Genomic DNA, 20,894 nt, shown 5'->3' on the forward strand with positions numbered 1-20,894 from the left:
CCATAGTTCCCTATGATTCTTCATTTTGGTTCTCTCATATAACAAGCGTATTTGCCCCGAATCTGGAAACTAGCAAATTGAATTTCATTATATACAGTACAATGATTAGAGGAACAGTAAGCCAGGATTACAGAAACAGTAAGGGGACACGGTGGCTCAGTGCCTAAGATGCTGAGCTTGTCGATCGAAAGGTCGGCCGTTCAGCGGTTCGAATCCCTAGTGCCGCGTAACGGGGTGAGCTCCTGTCACTTGTCCCAGCTTCTGCCAACCTAGCAGTTCGAAAGCATGTAAAAAAAAATGCAAGTAGAAAAATAGGGACCACCTTTGGTGGGAAGGGAACAGCGTTCCGTGCGCCTTTGGCGTTGAGTCATGCCGGCCACATGACCACGGAGACGTCTTCGGACAGCGCTGGCTCTTCGGCTTTGAAATGGAGATGAGCACCGCCCCCTAGAGTCAGGAACGACTAGCACATACGTGCGAAGGGAACCTTTACCTTTTAAGTCAGGATGCAAACTAACTTGTAGGTCTTGCAAGCAAGTCCATGGCTGGTATTTTACACTTGTGGTCACTGAAAAGGAAGCTGTGTATTTCACATCCTTAGTTCACTTGTTCCCAGAAATGTGAGGATGGTGCCTAATGAGTAGAGCTGAACAGCATCTCGTGAAGGTAGGAGAAGAAGCTGATCTGACATGCCAGAAAGGAGACCTTGAGGCTTAAATTCCGGTCAAAAAGATACAGCTAACAGAAGGGCGCCATCTAATGGTTTGAGACTTTAACTGCAGGACTTGGAACCAAATCGAGTTGCTTTAAGACCCTGGTCCTAATGACTGGCAGACTAGAGATTTTCCTTTTGGCTTCCTGAAATGGGAAAAATCATCTCTAATCTTATTTGTGGTGATGATGATAATGATGATGATGATGATGCTATCCATTCAGTCGTGTCCGACTCCTGGCAATTCTGTGGTCAAGGTCTCTCCACATCTGTTGATCTTCAATAGAACAGAACAGAACAGAAACAGAACAGAGATAGAGATAGAGATAGAGATAGAGATAGAGATAGAGATAGAGATAGAGATAGAGATAGAGATAGAGATAGAGATAGAGATAGAGATAGAGATAGAGATAGAGATAGAGATAGAGATAGAGATAGATAGAGATAGAATTAATAGAATTAATAGAAATAGAGCATAGAGTGGAGTGGAGTGGAGTGGAGTGGAATGGAATGGAATAGAATAGAATAGAATAGAATAGAATAGAATAGAATAGAATAGAATAGAATAGAATTAATAGAATTAATAGAAATAGAGGGTGGAGTGGAGTGGAATGGAGTGGAATGGAATGGAATAGAATAGAATAGAATAGAATAGAATAGAATAGAATAGAATAGAATAGAATAGAATAGAATAGAATAGAATAGAATAGAATTAATAGAAATAGAGGGTGGAGTGGAGTGGAGTGAAGTGGAATGGAATGGAATGGAATGGAATAGAATAGAATAGAATAGAATAGAATAGAATAGAATAGAATAGAATAGAATAGAATAGAATAGAATAGAATAGAAAATTAATTGAATTAATAGAAATAGAGGGTGGAGTGGAGTGGAGTGAAGTGGAATGGAATGGAATAGAATAGAATAGAATAGAATAGAATAGAATAGAATAGAATAGAATAGAATAGAATAGAATAGAATAGTTGGTCCCACCACTTTAACCATCATCGCCCACCTTATTACTTCCATCCACCAGCTGCTACTCCGACCCATCGCTACCGTTTGACCTCTGCCCAATCCTATCTGAAGGCCAATTCATCTTCAGTAGTCAAACCTGGAACCTTAAATCCATCTGTCTCCAAAGGTGCCCAGGAGAAAAAAAATAATAATAATAACTGTTTTAAAACCAAAACAAGAAAATGTACGCACGAGGTGGGAAGATTATTGTTTTGTGCCTTCTTTTGAAGGCTTCAGTGACTAACGCTAACATTAAGTTGTCAATAATCCAGCAGGCCTCCCAAAGAGGCGACATGTTTGTGAGCAAACACGTTTTCCTCTCACGGGATGTGAGGGTTGGCCTGAAGAGATTCAAAAAAACAACAACAACAGGCAAATTTCATGTTTATCATGACTGTGGTAGACCTGCGTTTCGAATGTTTCTCTCTTAGATTTGATATTCAGTTCAGCTGGGAAAGGAGAAACAGACTATACCAGTTAGAGAAATAAAAAGAAGATGAAGAAAGGGAAAAAAACTTAGCAGAAATTAGAAGGTCCCTCTGCAAGTCCATTTTAAGTCTTTCTTCCAAGATCTCACCTTACTTTATGCAATCCTGTTTATTGATGGAGCTAAATTTTAGCTTCCACTTCATCCAGGAGATATAAATTGGCCTTGTTAGTTGCAAAGTCATGTCCGAACCATCGTGACCCCCATGGACAATGTTCCTCCAGGCCTTCCTGTCCTCTATCATCATCTGGAGTCCATTTAAGTTCACTCCGACTGCTTCAGTGACTCCATCCAGCCACCTCGTTCTCTGCCGTCCCCTTCTTCTTTTGCCCTCAATCTTTCCCAGCATTAGGCTCTTCTCCAATGAGTCCTTCCTTCTCATTAGGTGGCCAAAATATTTGCGTTCCATCTTCAGAATCTGGCCTTCTAAAGAGCAGTCAGGGTTGATCTCCTCTAGGACTGGCCGGTTTGATCCCCTTGCGGTCCAAGGGACTCGCAGGAGTCTTCTCCAGCACCATAATTCAAAGGCCTGAATTCTTTGGTGCTCGGCCTTCCTTATGGTCCAACTTTCACAGCCATCCATTGGAACTGGTAAAACCATCGCCTTGACTATACGCACTTTTGTTGGCAGGGTGATGTCTCTGCTTTTTAGTAAGCTATCTAGATTTGCCATGGCTTTCCTCCCCAGGAGCAAGCGTCTTTTCATTTCTTGGCTGCAGTCCCCATCTGCAGTGATCTTGGAGCCCAGGAAAATAAAATCTGTCGCTACCTCCATTTCTTCCCCAATCTATTTGCCAGGAATTGAGAAGGGCTGGATGCCATGATCTTAGTTTTCTTAATGTTGAGTTTCAAGCCAACTTTTGCACTCTCCTCCTTCACCCGCATCAAGAGGATCTTTAGTTCCTCTTCACTTTTTGCCATTAGAGTGGTATCATCTGCATATTTTATTTATTTATTTATTTATAATCAAATTTCTATACCGCCCTACTCCCGAAGGAGAAATAGGCACGGGAAGGATTTTGTGGCTCCCGGTGTTTTCTTTTTTGGGGGGAAATGGGTCTAAATGGCTCTTTGAATGTTTAGGGTTGCAGACCCTTGATTTAGCTAAATAATTTCATGATTTGGGAGAGGCCGTATACCATTTCTGAAATAAAAAATTACACATTTTGCACGGAAGGATCAAAGAGGTATTCGGTTCACAAAAACACAAGCCAGATTGAAACGTGGGTTGGACCCAAAATGTGGCTGTTTTTTTTTTTTTAAAGAAGCAAGTTTTGGATTACATGGCCTTAATAAACCACCTACAATCTGTCTTCTCTTTGCTTGTATCTGAAATGTAAAATCAATTAAAGGCTAGTTGAATAAGCAAAGAGGTTTTCCTCTGGGTTAACAGCCCTCCTCAGTCATAACCTAAGATGAAGAGAAAAAGACATACAATAACCTTTAAAATAGGTTTTGTATGTGGCTCTCTCTATCATAGAGTTATGATTCAATATACGTTTCAACCGAAATCCCCAATAAACAAAAAATTATTACAACCTATGCCACTGTTTTAATATATTCCATCTTGCCCCTGAGGAAGAGTTCCTTTGAGGATACAGTAACACGAAGTGGAGAATCTGGTTACTAGGAGTAGTTATTACAAGTCCTAACCAAACAAAGGAACTGCAGAAAATATCTTGTTTCCTACTTGCATAAGAATACTATTGTACATTCATAATGCTGACAATGTGTTCCAGACTTCTTAGAGACAGAGAAGATCAGTATGTCTCACCAAGGATGAGGAATTGTAATCTTTGAAATATAGTACTTTATACGATGCTGGTGAGACCAAATTTGGAATAGTTCACAGTCCACCACGATACACAAAAGTTTTTTTTTAAAAAAGATTTTTTTATTTTTAAACAAACAAACATAAAACCATCTTCAATTGCAAATAGTGTGTCGGCTGGTTACAAGTCTTTTGTGCATCATTCACCAAATTCATAGCTTACAATTTACAATTTACCTAGATTCTCATATCATCGACCTAATATATATCTCTATCTTGTTATCCTCATTGATCATTTATTTGACTATGACTATTTCTTCCCTCATTATCATTCAAAATATTCTAAAATTTGCATTAATTTTTATTGTAACATTCATTTCATCTTCCTGTATCTATCCAATAATAATACATCTATATGTTATTTTTCACATAGTTCTACAATTCTTGTATTGTAAAAGTCTCTATCATATTTCATTTCCATATTTTTTTATCTAACCATTGATAGAATAGGTCCCATATCTTATAGTATTATTTATCTTCTTGTTCTCTAATTTCAAATGTCAACTTGCTCATTTCAGCACATTCCATTATTTTCTTAATGACTTCATCCTGCGTTGGTATTTTCTCATTTTTCCAATTTTTAGCAAACACAATCCTAGCCGCTGTTAATACATTCACAATCAAATATCTCAATTCGTTATTATATATTTCAGGTATAATCCCCAATAAAGTTGTTAAGGGGCTAGGAAGGGTGCAGAGAAGAGCAACAAAGATGAATAAGGGATCTGGAGGTTAAACCTTGGTAGTAGAGCCTTGGTAGTACAGTGGTCTAAAGCACCCTGTTATTAAGACCAGCTGCCTGCAATTACTGCAGGTTCGAATCTCGCCAGGCTCAAGGTTGACTCAGCCTTCCATCCTTTCTAAGGTAGGTAAATTGAGGACCCAGTTTGTGGGGGCAATAAGCTGACTTTGTATAAATATACAAAAGTATGAAGTCTATTGCTTAACGCATTGTAAGCCGCCCTGAGTCTTCGGAGAAGGGCGGCATATAAATCAAATTTTTTTTAAAAAAAAAACCCATTCAATGAACAATTGCAGGAATTAGGTATGTCTGGTCTAAGAAATGTGATACAACAGCTGGAATAATACGGCATCCTTCACTTAATCCTCCAGGGAAAGATGGAAGGCAAACGAGGTCCAGGAAGAAGAAGACCATCGTGGCTTCAAAATCTAAGGGACCGGTTTGGACAAAACTCAGCAGCTCCTTTTTGCAGATTTTTATCTGCTGATAAAAATAGGATTGCCAACATGATTGCCGACGTCTGATGACTGATACAGGGGTGAAATCCAGCAGGTTCTGGAGAACCGGTAGCGGAAATTTTGAGTAGAACTGGCAAATACCACTTCTGGCTGGCCGCAGAGTGGGGTTGGGAATGGGGATTTTGCAGTATCCTTCCCCTGGAGTGGGGTGGGAATGGAAATTTTGCAGTATCCTTCCCCTGCCACGCCCACCAAGCCACACCACGCCCAAGCCATGCCCACAGAACCAGTAGTAAAAAAATTTGGATTTCACCACTGGATGGATGGATAGGGCACAAGAAGAAGAAGAAGGTCTAACAAAGAGAAGAACTAGTGCTTCAGGAGTTCAGGGGTTGCCACAAAGAAGAGGGGGTCAACCTATTCACCAAAGCACCTTAGGGCAGGAGAAGAAGTAATGGATGGAAACTCAAAGAGAATCCCAAAGGTGCTTTTTCAGGAGGCAACTGGGCTTTGTTGTATGTCATAAGTTTGCCATCACGGATCTATCATGAAGGAACCCCTTTCTCCAAACGCTTTGATAATATCTGCCCCCAGCTCAAAAAACAGGATAAACAAATCATTTACTAAACTGCCAGGATTCTCTTAGGAGATTGCGCCTTTGCAACAGAGAAATAAGTTTATTAGGTTTCCTTGGCCCTGAAGTATTTGTCATTAGAATTCAAAAGAATTCCATTGCTTTTAACATTCGTAAAGAAAAGTGTTGGAGAACGGTATTGGCATTTGCATCTCCTAATACTGTAGACGCTTACAAGCTGTAGCAGGAAGTATGCAAATGTAATACATGTTTAAACCGGTCCGATTTTAATTATGGATGAATTGCATTTTGTTTGTATCTTGGTTTGCAAAAGACACACTCTCTTTCTTTCAGTGTTAGTGATTTTTTTAAAAAAGCTTGCCTTGAGATTTGGTACAGATACGGAACAAGACAATCAAGGATGTATTTTTTTAAATCTGGTGACCAGCCAGATTAAACCCCAAGATGAAAGAATTTAATCTTGTCCTATTTTTTGGTCAAAGCATATGGGATCTTCTTAGGTCTGTAAAATGGAAATTGATAACTCTAATAAGACAAGAAGCAATGGATGGAAACTAATCAAGGAGAGAAGCAACTTAGAACTAAGGAGAAATTTCCTGACAGTGAAAACAATTAACCGATGGAACAACTTGCCTTCGTAACTTGTGAATGCTCCAACACCGGAAGTTTTTAAGAAGATTTTGGATAACCATTTGTCTGAAGTGGTGTAGGGTTTCCTGCCTAAGCAGGGGGTTGGACTAGAAGACCTCCAAGGTCCCTTCCAACTCTTGTTATTCTATTCTAAGGCTTCTCTCTCTCTCTCTTTGGTGTGATTGCAGTCAGTAAGGGGTGATTGTAGTTGAATCTTTGCTTTTGCTGAAATGAAATTATGAGCCAACAAGTCTTTGGAACAATTACAACCTAGAGGTCCATTCAAATCTATATCTTTCTCAACGGATTTTGGTTCCCCCAAATCCTGAAGCCAGCTCCGGGGCACAGCCTAAACTTTTTTTTTAAAAAAATAACTTTTTATTAAGATGCTCATAATATAAAATGCAAATGAAAATAGAAATGGAGAAAAAGGGAAAGAAAGGGGAAAGAAAAATGTGGAATAAAGGAGAAGAGAGAAAAAAAGAAGTATCGATTCCCAACATTTATTTTCAGCGCAGTAAACACGAAACAAAACGGTAGCCTCAACTTTGAACTTTTACACACTTAATAAGCATGTAAACTTATTAATTTTGTGGCCTAAAACTTTTGGTCCTGGCCAGTGGTGAAATCCAATTTTTTTTACTAGCGGTTCTGTGGGCGTGGCTTGGTGGGCATGGTATGGCTTGGTGGGCATGGCAGGGAAGGATACTGCAAAATCTCCATTCCCACCCCACTCCTGGGGGAAGGATATTGCAAAGTCTCCATTCCCACCCTATTCTGGGGCCAGCCAGAGATGGTATTTGCGGGTTCTCCGAACTACTCAAAATTTCCACTACCAGTTCTCCAGAACCTGTCAGAACCTCCTGGATTTCACCTCTGGTCCTGGCTCTTTCCAAAAATAGGTAGTTCTGAAGACATTTCAAGCTGTCAATCAGTTTCGAGTTGGTGGTCTGCGAGAAAATTTTGGTGGTCCGCAGAAAATTTTTTGCATTTTTTTATATTGCACTAAATCAGGGATCCTCAAACTTTGACCCCTGGGCCGGATACTGGCCCGCCGAAGCAATTAATCCCGCTCACTGATGGGATGGGGTCCTTTAGGCACTTAGCTTGGCTACCTGTTTAGTAGCTCCAGCCCTTCCCTTCCTCCCTGGGAGTCCAGGCGCTTCAGTGAGTGGCGCGCAGAACTTTGGCGGGGCTCCTTGAGAGACGGAGTTTGCAGGGGGCTGATTTAGCACCCAGGCTGGCCACAAGACAAACATGAATTCTTGGCCGTATTTGAGATTCTTAGCTGCAATGGACAGCAAAGCTAGGGTTGACCCCGGGCACTTCTCTCCGCTAACAGGCGGCCAAGCTAAGCGCCTGAAGGACCCCATCCCGTCACTAATTCATATTGGTGGTCCGTGGGATTTAAAATTATGAATTTAGTGGTCCCTGAAGTCCTAAAGGTTGGTGACCTCTGGACTAGATGACCTCCAAGGTCCCTTCCAACTTTGTTCCTGAACCCAAGCCACTCAACCCATAACCGTTTTCCTGCCTCTCTTCTCTGACTGGGTAAACGGATTCCCCATGATTAAAAATCTCGAGCTCTCCATGGTTATTGCACACAAAAGTATGCATTACACACCCTGTCACAGCAGGTTGTCATTATGCAGTCGCAGGCTAGGAAAAATAAATGCCTCATTGAACAAGGTGGAAGGCAGAGATTTTTCACTGGCGGGGTGGAAAAACAAGAGAGACAAGAGAAAAGGTTGGCTCGCCGCAGCCCTATTCCTTTTTAATCCCTGTTTCCAGAATATTTGCAGAGGGAGAAAAATAAATACCTTAGGGGAGGAAAAAAGGGGCTCCTTGGGGGGGTCTTATCCTAAGCAGATTTACTCGCTACTCGCTTGCTGATGAGATTTTTTTTTTTTTTAATTTGATTTATACGCCGCCCTTCTCCGGAGACTCAGGGCGGCTTACAATGTGTTAAGCAATAGCCTTCATTCTTTTGTATATTTTATACAAAGTCAGCTTATTGCCCCCACAAACTGGGTCCTCATTTCACCTACCTTAGAAAGGATGGAAGGCTGAGTCAACCGTGAGCCTTGGAGAGATTCGAACCAGCAGAAATTGCAGGCAGCTGTGTTAATAACAGGGTGCACTAAACCCCTGTACTATCAAGGCTTGTGCTTCCTTCCTTTCTGAGTTGTGCTTTCTTTTTTTTTTTTTTTAAAAAAAAGCTGGGACTACCCAGTGTATGACACCCGAGTAAATTGTTAGTTCGGGGCTAAAGGGGAAATATACACCGATCCTTTCATATTTCAATATTTTGAGTAGGAAACATGAAAAAAAAAATGGTGCTCCAGGTACTCACTAAAAGATGGAGCTAATGTTCTAATGAGGGATGCGGTGGCTCAGTGATTAAGACGCTGAGCTTGTCGATCGAAATGGTCGGCAGTTCAACGGTTCGAATCCCTACTGCCGCGTAACGGGGTGAGCTCCCGTGACTTGTCCTGGCTTCTGCCAACCTAGCAGTTCGAAAGCACATAAAAAGTCCAACATCCAGTCTTAAAAGGCCATTCTGTAAGATAGTTGAAGCCGAGAGAGTTTGACCGGCTTCAGTGATTATGGAATTATTTTGCTCTCCAGAAGGGATTCAGGGATTTTTTTTCCCAGTCCATCAACCCCAGAAAAATACAATGATCTCCAGCTTGGTTGTCCAACACCCATCAAAAGAAAACTTTCCCACCTTCCCTGAAGTTGAAGGACATCTTCAAGATCAACGGACATTCTAATTCCTTGTACATGTATTGTATTCAGGTTTCATGACACGAGAACAATGCTTCCCTCACCACCCAATACAATATGATAAATAGAATTAATAACGTTGCTAAAATAAGATCCAGCCAACACGGCTAAAAATACGATCTCTCTCCATAAAATGTTCTTGGCTCCTGAACAACGTGGAGCAAATGGAGTACAAATTGAAATGGTTTATTTGTGTCTATTCAGAGACGTTGCTGCCATCCTAAACGGGTTTGTCAAACATCATTAGCCTGGCCCTTTCAAACCAGAAACCAATAAAACTTTTATTTGATTCAGTGGCCGTACATTCTTGGATGCTCACGAAAGCACATTTGTCGAACGGGGTTACGAGTTTTTTCTGAAATTGCCGTTTGGATATCATCGCCTTTCCTTGTGTTTGTCCTTCCTGATGTCAACGTCTACAAACCAGGGGGTCTCCATATTCGACAACTTTAAGACTTGTGGACTTCAACTCCCAGAATTCCTCAGCCAGCTTGGGGAATTCTGGGAGTTGAAGTCCACAAGTCTTAAAGTCGCCAACGTTGGAGATTCCTACTCTATGGTCATCGTTGGTTCCAGCTTCTTCTTGCAAGCAAATTGATGAGCTGGCATTACATCTGCAAACTTAGATCCCAAGATTGAGGCATTTCTTCAGGCTGTGTGAATACAGGCAGTCCTGGACTTACGACCGCAATTCGGTCCAAACTTTTTGTTGCTAAGCGAGACAGTTGTTAAGTGAGTTTTGCTCCACTTCACAGTTGTTAAGTGAGTCCCTGAGGTTGTTAAGTTAGTAATGTGGTTGTTAAGTGAAACGTGGCTTCACCCTTTGTCAGAAGGTCGCAAATAGGGATCACGTGGCTCCAGGACACTGCAACCGTCATAAATACGAGTCAGCGGCCAAGCGGTCTGAATTCTGATCACGTGACCATGGGGATGCTGCAACGGTCATAAGTGTGAAAAAGGGCTGTAAGTCACTTTTTTCAGTGTTATTGTAACTTCAGATGGTCACTAAACAAACTATTATAAGTTGAGGACTACCTGGAAAGTCAAGATGGTTCCCCCAATGGGATGATCAAACTTTCTTCCATTTTGTATCTGCACTTTTGATCATTCTTTGGCTTCTGCCAAATCTCAAAAGGGCTTTCTTTTATTATTTTCCAACATACCACAGATAATTTCCCCCCTTTTTCTTTTCAAAGAACAAGTTTATCTCTTTAACACAAACAGATACAACGGGGAGTAAGTTAATCCTATTAGTCCTGAAGATTCCCAGCTACAATTGAAGATTAGGGCTAATCTTGGTGATTGCCACTAATGTTATTGTTTTATTGTATTGGCTTTTATGCCTACCTTTTACTCATGTCTGTCTGTCTGTCTTGTATGTACAGTATCTTCTCTCTCTCTCCCTCTCTCTCTCTCTCTCTATCTATCTATCTATCTATCTATCTATCTATCTATCTATCTATCTATCTATCTACCTATCTACCTATCTACCTACCTACCTACCTACCTACCTACCTTACCTACCTACTTACCGTGGCTTGTGGGCGTGGCATGGCTTGGTGGGTGTGGCTTGGTGGGCATGGCTTGGCGGGCTTGACAGGGGAAGGATACTGTAAAATCTCCATTCCCTCCCGATCAGCTGAGACTCGGGAGGTAGAGAATAGATGGGGATGGGGCCAGTCAGAGGTGGTATTTACTGGTTCTCCAAACTACTCAAAATTTCGGCTACCGGTTCTCCAGAACTGGTCAGAACCTGCTGAATACCATCTATCTATCTATCTATCTATCTATCTATCTATCTATCTATCTATCTATCTATCTATCTATCTATCTATCCTTGACTTACAATCATTCATTTACTGTCCATTCAAAGTTACAATGGCACTGAAAAAGGTGATTTAAGGACCAAGGCTTGCCCTAACAACCGTTTCACCATTTGCAACCTTCCCAGCTTCAGGCAATCAAAGTCCATGGACGGAAGTCAACCACGTAGGTTGGGGAATTCTGGGAGTTGAAGTCCCCAGGTTTCAAAATTGTCCAGGCTGGAAAATCCGGGTTTAATCGAAGAAGCGGAGCGCCATTAATTTTTTACTTCCACCCCCCGCCCCAAAAAAATACTTTAAAGATCTTTACTTTCTTTCAACTCCAGAATTTCAGCATCCGGATCCCATCCGTGGGCTTCGCACGGAGGTTTTCCTTGAAACCTGCGTTCTGTTCATGCTCCACAGTTGTTGTTTTGTTTTTTCAAGGATACATCATGTCAGGGTGGCAATGAATCCCATTCTGCTTTTGGGTAATTGCACCTTGATTAGAGAATGGATCGTGACCTTCCCTTGAAGTATACTTTAAGAAAATAAACCCGAAGATATATTTTCTAAGAAAAACTCATTTATTTGTTATAAAGAAAATAAAACATCTTACTGGCTAATTAGTTACATCTTGGCAAAGCTTTCCCGGCCACCTCTCTTGGCCGGAGAACAAAGAAAGGTTAGAAGAAAGTGAAAGAATGTGGACATGCGCAGTTAGCTTAGAGATAAGAACTTGGCAAGCTACGGTAAGTCTGAAAGTTCAAAAATAAGCGCTCATCTGGTAAATACAAAAACGCAGTGACACATCATGCGTATCCTCTCTCAACAGATAAAAGTCCTGCTGTGGACTCTTTCATGCGCTCACCAATCTCCCGCAGGTCTTTTGCCAGGAGGAAAGGTAAAAAGTTCACCTTGCCAGCTCTGCTTTTTTTGCATCAGCAAGCAGCTTTTCAGTTATTGAAGGTGGTGAATCTTTTGGCATGTCAGCAACAGAAATCTTCCCAGAGAAAGGGGGATTGGGGGAGGGATATATGTGTGTGTGTGTAGGATGGAGAATTTAGTCTTCTGCCCAGCGTAAACTTCAACTTCAGCCCAGTTGGTTGTTCTTTCTCCAAGAGTTATGGCTGAGATGATGTCCTTGAAGGGCAACACCAATGTAATCAATGTAAAAAGAAGGAGGAGGAAGAGGATGGGGGAAGGAGAAGGAGAAGAGAAGGAGGAGGAGGAGGAGAGGGAGGCAGAGGGAGAAGAGGAGGGAGAGGAGGAAGAGAAGGAGGAGGAGGAGTGGGAGGAGGACGGGAGGGGGAGGGAGGAGGAGGAATCAGGAAGAGAAGGAGAGGGAGAAGGAGAAGAAGAAGAGAGGAGGAGGAGGAGGGAGAGAGAGGAAGATGAGGAGGGAGAGGAGGGAGAGGAGGAGAAGGAGAAGGAGGAGGGGAGGGGGAGGGAGGCAGAGGAATAGGAGGAGAAAGAGAGTGAGAAGAAGGAGGAGGAGAAGAAGAAGAAGAGAGGAGGAGGAGGAAGAGGAGGAGAAGAGGAGGAGGAAGAGGAAGAGAAGGAGGAGAAGGGGAGGGAGAGAGAGGAGGGAGAGAAGAGGAGAAGGAGGGGAGGGGGAGGGAGGCAAAGGAATAGAAGGAGAAGGAGAGGGAGAAGGAGAAGGAGAAGAAGAAGAGGAGGAGGAGAGGAAGAGGAGGAGGAGGAGGAGGAGAAGGAGAGGGAGGAGGAGGAGGAATAGGAGGAGAAGGAGGAGAAGGAGGCAAGGTGGATGGACTCCATCAGAGTGGTGATGGGGACGCTACTGGAAGGCCTGAAGGACCAAGCTAGTGAAGATTGTCCTGGGGAAAAAAAAATATCTAGACGGCTGACACTGACTTGATGGCACAAAATCAACCATTCTTTCCTATTTCTGAAAAGCACTTAATCAAAATACAATTATCGCCAGCTTCAAAGCAAGTGCAAACACCACTGCTTCTGCCCATAGGTGACCGAGAGCAATTCGGCTTTCAAGATAAGGAGAATCTTCACACTAAATTTGCTCAACTGATCCCCTGATAATAGCGAAAGGTTTTCTTTCTTTTCTTTTTTTGGGGGTTCCCTTTTGAAAAGGATGTTGGAAAATAGTTCATTTAATATCTTGAGTGCAGAATGACACCCCTGTTGTTTGCAAATAAAATAAAACAAAATAAATCTTCCACTGGAAATGCAATCTACCAAAATAAAAAATAAAAAAAAGAAAAAAGGAAAGAAAAGAAGGGTGGGAAAGAGACAGAGAGAGAGAGGGAGGGAGGGAAAAAAACATAAAATCTTTTGCTGTGGCTGCCTGAGGCATATTTTAGTATTTGGTTAGTTGCCAAGCTCAATATATTTCACTGTTTCACTTTTAATCGCTCACTTAGTTGAACGTAAGTAAAAAACACACACAGTGTTTGTTTTCTGGATACTTTCCTTGCCGCTGTTTCAGTCTAAATATATTGCCAACAGCCTCAAAAGCTGTAATAATCTGCTTTGAATTTTGCAGGAGCGGAAAAAAAAATATTCCTTGTTCGTTTTCACAGAACTGGGGTACCACAGAACCATGGCCTGAAGGTAAGACAAGTTTTATTTCTATGAAATGAAAACAACAACAATAATAATCATAATCAACCGAAGCGTACAATTGATTGACATCACTCTATCAGGAGACGCCAGAGTCGAAGAAAAAGAACTGGGGAAAAATATCATGAAATATCGCGACCTGGCCATCGAAACTACACGGCTATGGATGAAACATACAACAGTGATACCCATTGTCACTGGGGCACTTGGTACCATGTCCAAGAATTTTATAAGAATACATCAACAACTTCCTGCAATAACACCAGCGGAGCTGCAAAAAAACTGCGCTACTCGGGAACATCGTACATCTTAAGAAGGTACTTGGTTGATCGCTAGGACGCTGGCAGCAACCCGTATCAACCATTAGCACCAGTCAATGGTATTTGTGATGCATTTTTGAATGTTCAGTTGACTGAGTTTCATAGTTAATGAATAAAGATGATGATGATGATGATGATGATGGTTGGTTAATCTTTAGTGAGATTCACAGCCTTTGAGGCTGGTTAATAGCTCAGCAGCTCGAGTCCTAACCAAGGACCTAGGAACTGTTAAGGTATCGTCGGAGGATGTAAGCTGTTCCGAGTAAGGTGGTTTTTTGTAGAGTCAAAATGTTCAAGTCCGGCAAATTTAGAATTTCTAAATAGCGGGGTAGCCCTTTGGGTATTGCTCCAAGGGCTCCAATTACAATCGGGACAACACACGATTTCTTTTTCCACAGTCGCTCAACTTCAATGTGCAAGTCCCGGTACTTTGTGATTTTTTCTTGCTGCTTATCTTCAATTCGTGCATCACCAGGTATTGCAATGTCAATGAACCATCCTTTTTTCTTTTCAACTATTGTTATGTCAGGTGTGTTGTGGACCAAGTGCCTGTCAGTCTGAATCCTAAAGTCCCACAAGATCTTGAGTTTCTCATTCTCTAAAACTTTCTCAACCTGATGTTCCCAGTAGTTTTTGCTGTACTCAAATCCAAACTTCTGGCACAATTTCCAGTGAATGATCTTAGCAACACGGTCATGGCGTTGTAGGTAGTCAGTTTGTGAAATTTTGCTGCACCCACTGATCAGGTGGTCGACTGTCTCATCTTTCTCATTGCAGAGGCGGCATTTGCTGTTGGTGGTAACATGTTGAATTTTTGCCTTCATACAGTTTGTGGCTAGGGCTTGTTCTTGAGCTGCCAAAATAAAGCTTTCTGTTTCTTTTTTCAGTACTCCTGATCTTAACCAGTTCCAAGTTAGTTTCTGGTCAGCTTTGCCTTCAATACTTTTCAAGTATTGGCCATGCAGAGCTTTGTGTTTCCAATTTTCAGCTCGCTGCTCAATTACTTCTTTCTTATATTCTGCTTTTGTTTTAGTTGTCTTTAAAAGGCCTCCTTTATTTACTTCCTTAATCATTGGTTCTTCACTTTTCTGGATGTAATCATTCAAGCTGCATTTTTCTTCTTCCACAGTCTGCTTTACTTGTAGGAGTCCTCGACCACCCTCTGCTCTTGGTAAATATAATCGGTCAACATCACTTTTAGGGTGCAAGGCATGATTCATTGTCATAAGCTTCCTTGTTTTTCTGTCCAAATTGTCTAACTCCATCTGGGTCCAGTCAATTATTCCTGCAGAGTATCTAATCACAGGTATAGCCCAGGTATTTATGGCTTTTATGATGTTTCCTCCACTCAATTTGGACATTAATATCTTACGAATTCGCCGAATGTAATTATTATTATTATTATTATTAATTATTATTATTATTATTATTATTATTATTATTATTATTATTATTATTATTATTATTATTATTATTATTATTATTATTATTATTCAGGCAAATCTATGCCTAGGCAGCAGGAGGCAAGGAGTTCTAGTTCTGCCTTAGCTATGAAAGATGTCTGGGGGACCTTGAGCTGGTCATTCTCTCTCAGCGCAACTCACTTCACAACGTTATTGTTGCAGGGAAGGGGGAAAAAATAGGAGGAGGAAGGTGTATTAGATACGTTCGCTGCCTTTAGCTATTTGCAAAAATAAGAAAGGCAGGATATAAATAAATAGATGTGAATGTCAACTGGAAAAGGCCTTTCTCCTCTTTTTAAAAAAGATGTTTGCAAAGCACTTCCAAGCCTTCTCCCCCTCCATTCTCTCTCTCAACATGGTCTACCTCGCAGGGCTGGCGTTCTGTTTGCCTTCCCTTTCCATAGGCAGATTGCTGGAAGGGGGAAGGAAGGAGGGAGGGAGGGAGGGGAAGGGCCCCTTCAGCTTCCTCAGCCTGCTTGCATGGCTCCCACCCTGGGACGACAAGTCCCATCCTCCTCCACCTGGCCTGCAGCATTGATGCTCAGCGAAGGACCAGGCTGGGAAAAAAACTGCTGGTTCGCCCGGCGGAGCTTCCGAAACTACAACTCCCGGCATGCACCCCTGTCGACGTCCTGCGGCGCAAAGGTTTCTGGGAGGTGTAGTTCGTTTGCAGCTGGAATCCGCCTGCAGAACTGGAAGACGGGAGGATCTTCTTCTGGCTTCTTTTCAAGGTAGACTGCCTCTGGATGGGGAGGTGCAGACCACCCCCTTGTCCTCTCCAAGCCCCCCCAACCCTTTGAATCCAAATCAGACGGGAAGGGTTGCTTCAAATCAGTTGGACTAGGTGGCTCAGTGGCTAAGACACTGAGCTTGTCGGTTCGAATCCCTAGGACAGGTCTTCCCCTGGGAGAGCAGGGGGTTGGACTAGATGACCTCCCAAAGTCCCTTCCAACTCGGTTACTGTTTAAAGCTCCTCTTTGGCACTTCGAGCTTCTTTCATTGCAAACGTCAACAATGCAAATCTCCTTTCTTTCTTTGTCCCCCCCCACAAAATAGCATTTTTTTTGCCTGTTGCATGGACTGAAAAAGCATTTGATAGGGATTTTTTTTTCCCAGTCAGGAAAGGACCCTCAATCTGTGGGACGTTGCAAACTTTTCTTTCTTTCTTTCTTTCTTTCTTTCTTTCTTTCTTTCTTTCTTTCTTTCTTTCTTTCTTTCTTTCTTTCTTTCTTTCTTTCTTTCTTCTTTCTTTCTTCTTCCTTCCTTCCTTCCTTCCTTCCTTCCTTCTTTTTCTTTCTTTCTTTCTTTCTTTCTTTCTTTCTTTCTTTCTTTCTTTCTTTCTTTCTTTCTTTCTTTTTTTGCAGCTGGTAAAAAGACACGGGATGCTGGATGGCTGAGAGCAAAATAGAGCAAGTAAATTGTATATCTCTTTTATCATCTGTGCTTTATTATTATTTTTTTTGCAAGTATTTATTTATTTATTTATTGGTTCGATTTATATGCCGCCCTTCTCCGGAGACTCAGGGCGACTTACAATGCGTTAAGCAATAGCCTTCATACTTTTGTATATACCTGCTTAGTAGGGCTTTCGGCCCCCCCTAAGCAGTGTTCTTTTTTATACAAAGTCAGCTTATTGCCCCCACAATCCGGGTCCTCATTTTACCTACCTCGAAAGGATGGAAGGCTGAGTCAACCTTGAGCCTGATGAGATTTGAACTTGCAGTAATTGCAGGCAGCTGGTGCTACTTAACAGCACTTTAATCTGCTGCGCCACCAAGGCTCTTATGTATGTGGCCTTGCAGCTTTCCTTTGTAGATTCAGGGTCTCGAGTTGCATTTAGGTTGGGTTGTGGTGAGTCTGGAATAAGAAGCGGAAAGGGTCAGATTGCTAAAAAAAAATAATAATTGGAAACTGAGCGATGCAATGCAGAAAAATGCAATCTAATAAGGGATGGATTTTATTTGCAAAGGAAAATGCTTATTTGCCTCCATTAAGTGATCAAAATATCAAAAAGATAATCCAAATTGTTGGGGGTGATATGCTGACTCTGTAAACAGCTTAGAGAGGGCTGTAAAGCACTGTGAAGCTGTATATAAGTCTAAGTGCTATTATTATTGCTAACACTGCCCACTGCCAGGAGTTCGATCCTGACCGGCTCATGGTTGACTCAGCCTTCCATCCTTCCGAGGTAGGTAAAATGAGGACCCAGATTGTTGGGGGCAAGAGGCTGACTCTGTAAACCGCTTAGAGAGGGCTGTGAAGCACTGTAAAGCGGTATATAAGTCGAAGTGCTATTGCTACTTAATTCTGATTTTATTCTCTTTGGGTGTATGTAGCAGATGATAGAATCCAGGAGAGGATAACCCCACAGGAAAATGAAGTTCGCCTGCCTCTCCTTCCGACAACCGTACGCCGGGCTGGTATTAAACAACGTCAAAACTATCGAGAGCCGTTGGCGGCCGCTGTTGGCCAACCATCAAGGTGGGACTCTTGCTGTCCACATCGCTTTTAGAGACTGGGAAGATGACAGCTGGAGAGACGTTCTCTTGAACAGACTCGGTTGGACTTCGGCTCAGGTTGAAGATCTGTTATCGGAGGGGGAGAAATTTGGTCGAGGGGTTATTGCTGGTAAGTCCAAATGAGACCTCTTTCTTAAGCCAGCAGCCCCCAAACCTTTGGGCACCAGGAAACGGTTCCGTGGGGAGAGGTTTTTTTCCATGGGCTGGAGAGTGTTGTTGTGGCTCCGTTACTGAGCCTGTGTCATCGGCAGGAGAGGACTCCGAGAGTGAAGGAGAGGAGTTGGCAAGGCCTCCCTCTCCAGGACCCTCCTCTCTGGCAATGCCTTCGGTGTCCGCCGAAGGGCAAGAGATAGGGCCGGGGCCAAGCACGTCCACGCAGCCACAGGTGGACAGTGATGAGGGTAATGAGTCTTGGCTGGATCCTCGCCAGTGTCGCAGAGATAAGCGCTCACAACAGAAGAAAAGGCGTGCCCGAGATTAGGCTAAGTCACTGGACCACACCCCACAGAGTATAAAAGGGAGCGTGGTGGCCAGTCAAACCTTGTGACGAACAAAGCTGAAAGCTTCCACACCATTCTGCATTGCCGGACTTTTGTTATAGACTTTGCGAGATTATCTCTGGACTTGATTGACACTCTAATTATTGAGCTTTTTCTTTTGATGTACCAGAAGTGGGGAGAAGTTATCTCTCCTCTTCGTAAGTAATAAACTCTTGGCAGGCAGCCACTAGGTTGTTGCCAAGTTCCGTTATCATAAGGAAAAGGATTTTGCTGGCTGGTTTGGTCTTTAACACTTGAACGTCTGTTGGTGTGTGTGCGTGTGGGACCGGGACAGAACAAGTGTGTGGTTGCGTGTGCTGCCTGCATCCCACGGATGGGGCTTTGCTTGTTTGCGTGGCTGCGTGTTGTGGCCCGCCAGCTGCCAGACTCAGATAGTGAGGAGGTTGGGGAGGAACATGGGCCAGTCCTGGAGTCTGGGGAAGGCTCTGACGAGGGCTCTGCATCGGAGGCAGAGATGGGGCCTCCAGTTATCAGCTGCCTTCAGAGTCGGAGATCAATGGGGCAGAAGAACAGCTGGAACCTGTTCCCGATATGCACATACACAGAGCTGCCAGGAGAAGGGAACAGTTAAGGAACAAGGGCCGACTCGGGAGTAAAGGCACAGGTGGCCAGTGAATGGCCCCTCCCCTAGGGAATAAAGAGGAGCGAAAGGGGAGGGGAGTTTGCAGGAGATAATTAGTTCGCTTAATTGGTTCGTGACTCTCAGAGACTCCTTGCCAAGTACTTTTCTTGTCCAGCATTGGATTTTGATGATATAACCCTGGCAGCTCTCCAAGCCCAGATAAGATCTGTGGTTGTAAATTCACCCTGCAAAGACTGTTTGCCGGGACTTTGCTGGATGTGAATGAGGGGAATTCACAGTAACTTAATAAAAAGGGGGTTTGTCGGGACAAGGAGTCTGCTTCCTGGTTTGGGGAAGCCTAGGTCAGAACAGTTGCTGGCGTCCCGTGTGTTGTGTCCCGCCAGTTGCAAGCGGAGCTGGTGGCAGACTCAGATGATGAGGAGGTTGGGGAAGAACTTGGGCCAGTTCTGGAGTTTGGGGAAGGCTCTGACGGATGCTCAGAATCGGACACAGAGATAGGGCAATGGCATGCTGACATTTCCCAGCCATCGGAGAGGCAGCTGCCTTTGGAGCCAGAGATGAGTGAGGAGGAGGAGGAGGAGGAACAGTTGGGGCCTGTTCCAGATGTGCGTTTGCGCAGAGTAGATAGGAGAGGTGAACAACGGAGGACAATGAAGCCGCCTCGGGAAGCAAAACAAACATGGACGCTGACTGGCCTCTTTCCTGGCTGGGGAATAAATAGGAGGAAAAGGGAGTGGTTTGGTTGTCGTAGGAGGCAACCGTTCGTATTTCTGGAAAGTTTGCTCCTTGTGTGTTTTCTGCGACAAAGACTGCCTTGCCAGAACTGATGTTTGTCTGACTATTTTTCAGAGTATAAGACACACTTTTTTCCCCCTAAAAGAGGGTGAAAATTTGGATGTGTCTTTTATACTGAATGTAGCACCGCCCACGAGGGTTAGGATTAGAGTTAGGGTTAGGGGTTAGCTTTGGTCTATTTTATTTTTGTGCCTTGGCCAAGGATTACCGCTTGCACTCACAGAACCACTGGCCTAAGATGCTAGTGCAGACCTAGCCATGTTGAACTTATTAGCAAACCACGATGGAACGCAATATATAAACTTGGTCCCAGCTTTGGTACAAATACGTTTTTCTACGTGTTATATGTTTGTCAAAGAGTCGCCTCACAATCAGGAGTGAGTTTGATCCTAGATAGCGGCAGATATTTTTCTTCTCTGGGCGCAAAGAGAAAATATTTACTGTGAACTCCGGGTAGGTGTCAGGAAGGGCATCCAGCTAGTAAACTCTCATCTCCATTCCATCACCCCGATTCCATGTCGATGCAAGAGATTGCAGGGTTTTAAAATTTTAAAAAAACAAAATATGATTGTCAAAAGAGAAAAATAAATAATTTTTTTGTGGGAGGGGAAAAAAATTAAATCATGGCTTTGGGTTTTCAAATACAGGTCTCATCGACATCGGAGAGACTTTTCAGTGCGCTGACCGTTTGCCACCTGAAGACGTTTTACAGTTGGAAAATAAAGCTGTTCTCCGGAATCTGGAAGGAAAATACTTGACAGTGATTTCCAATCCCAGATGGCTGCAGAGAGCCATTCCTGCAAGGGGACACAAGGACATCTGGGAGGTGGACATCCCAGAAGATCTGATTCCCATCCATTGAATCTGGTTGAATCCGAACTCGCTGTCCTGCTTGTGATGGGATTGAACAGAACAAGAGTTTCGAACACAGCAAATTTAACTGTACATTCAGAACTGCTTGTGTGATTTCTTGTCATTGGACTTGGAATAAATTCAGT

General features: G+C 42.9%; 1 protein-coding gene across 3 annotated transcripts; it reads left to right on the forward strand.

The window, feature by feature from the left end:
* The first annotated feature begins 16,111 nt into the window (after nucleotides 1-16,111).
* EOLA2 (endothelium and lymphocyte associated ASCH domain 2) lies at nucleotides 16,112-20,894 on the forward strand. Of its 3 annotated transcripts, XM_070951976.1 has the most exons (4): nucleotides 16,113-16,170; nucleotides 16,804-16,852; nucleotides 17,776-18,067; nucleotides 20,544-20,894. In XM_070951976.1, exons 3-4 carry the CDS (start codon nucleotides 17,815-17,817, stop codon nucleotides 20,756-20,758), a joined length of 468 nt encoding a protein of 155 aa, XP_070808077.1. In that variant the 5' UTR covers nucleotides 16,113-16,170; nucleotides 16,804-16,852; nucleotides 17,776-17,814; the 3' UTR covers nucleotides 20,759-20,894. The 3 variants fall into 3 exon arrangements, with proteins under 3 accessions (XP_070808076.1, XP_070808077.1, XP_070808078.1); XM_070951975.1 differs by lacking the exon at nucleotides 16,804-16,852 and having other exon boundaries at nucleotides 16,112-16,170; XM_070951977.1 differs by lacking the exon at nucleotides 16,804-16,852 and having other exon boundaries at nucleotides 17,779-18,067.

The sequence above is a fragment of the Pituophis catenifer genome, unplaced genomic scaffold (assembly GCF_029215685.1).
Source record: "Pituophis catenifer annectens isolate HBS135680 unplaced genomic scaffold, rPitCat1.0.hap2 SCAF_11, whole genome shotgun sequence".
NCBI lineage: Eukaryota > Metazoa > Chordata > Lepidosauria > Squamata > Colubridae > Pituophis > Pituophis catenifer.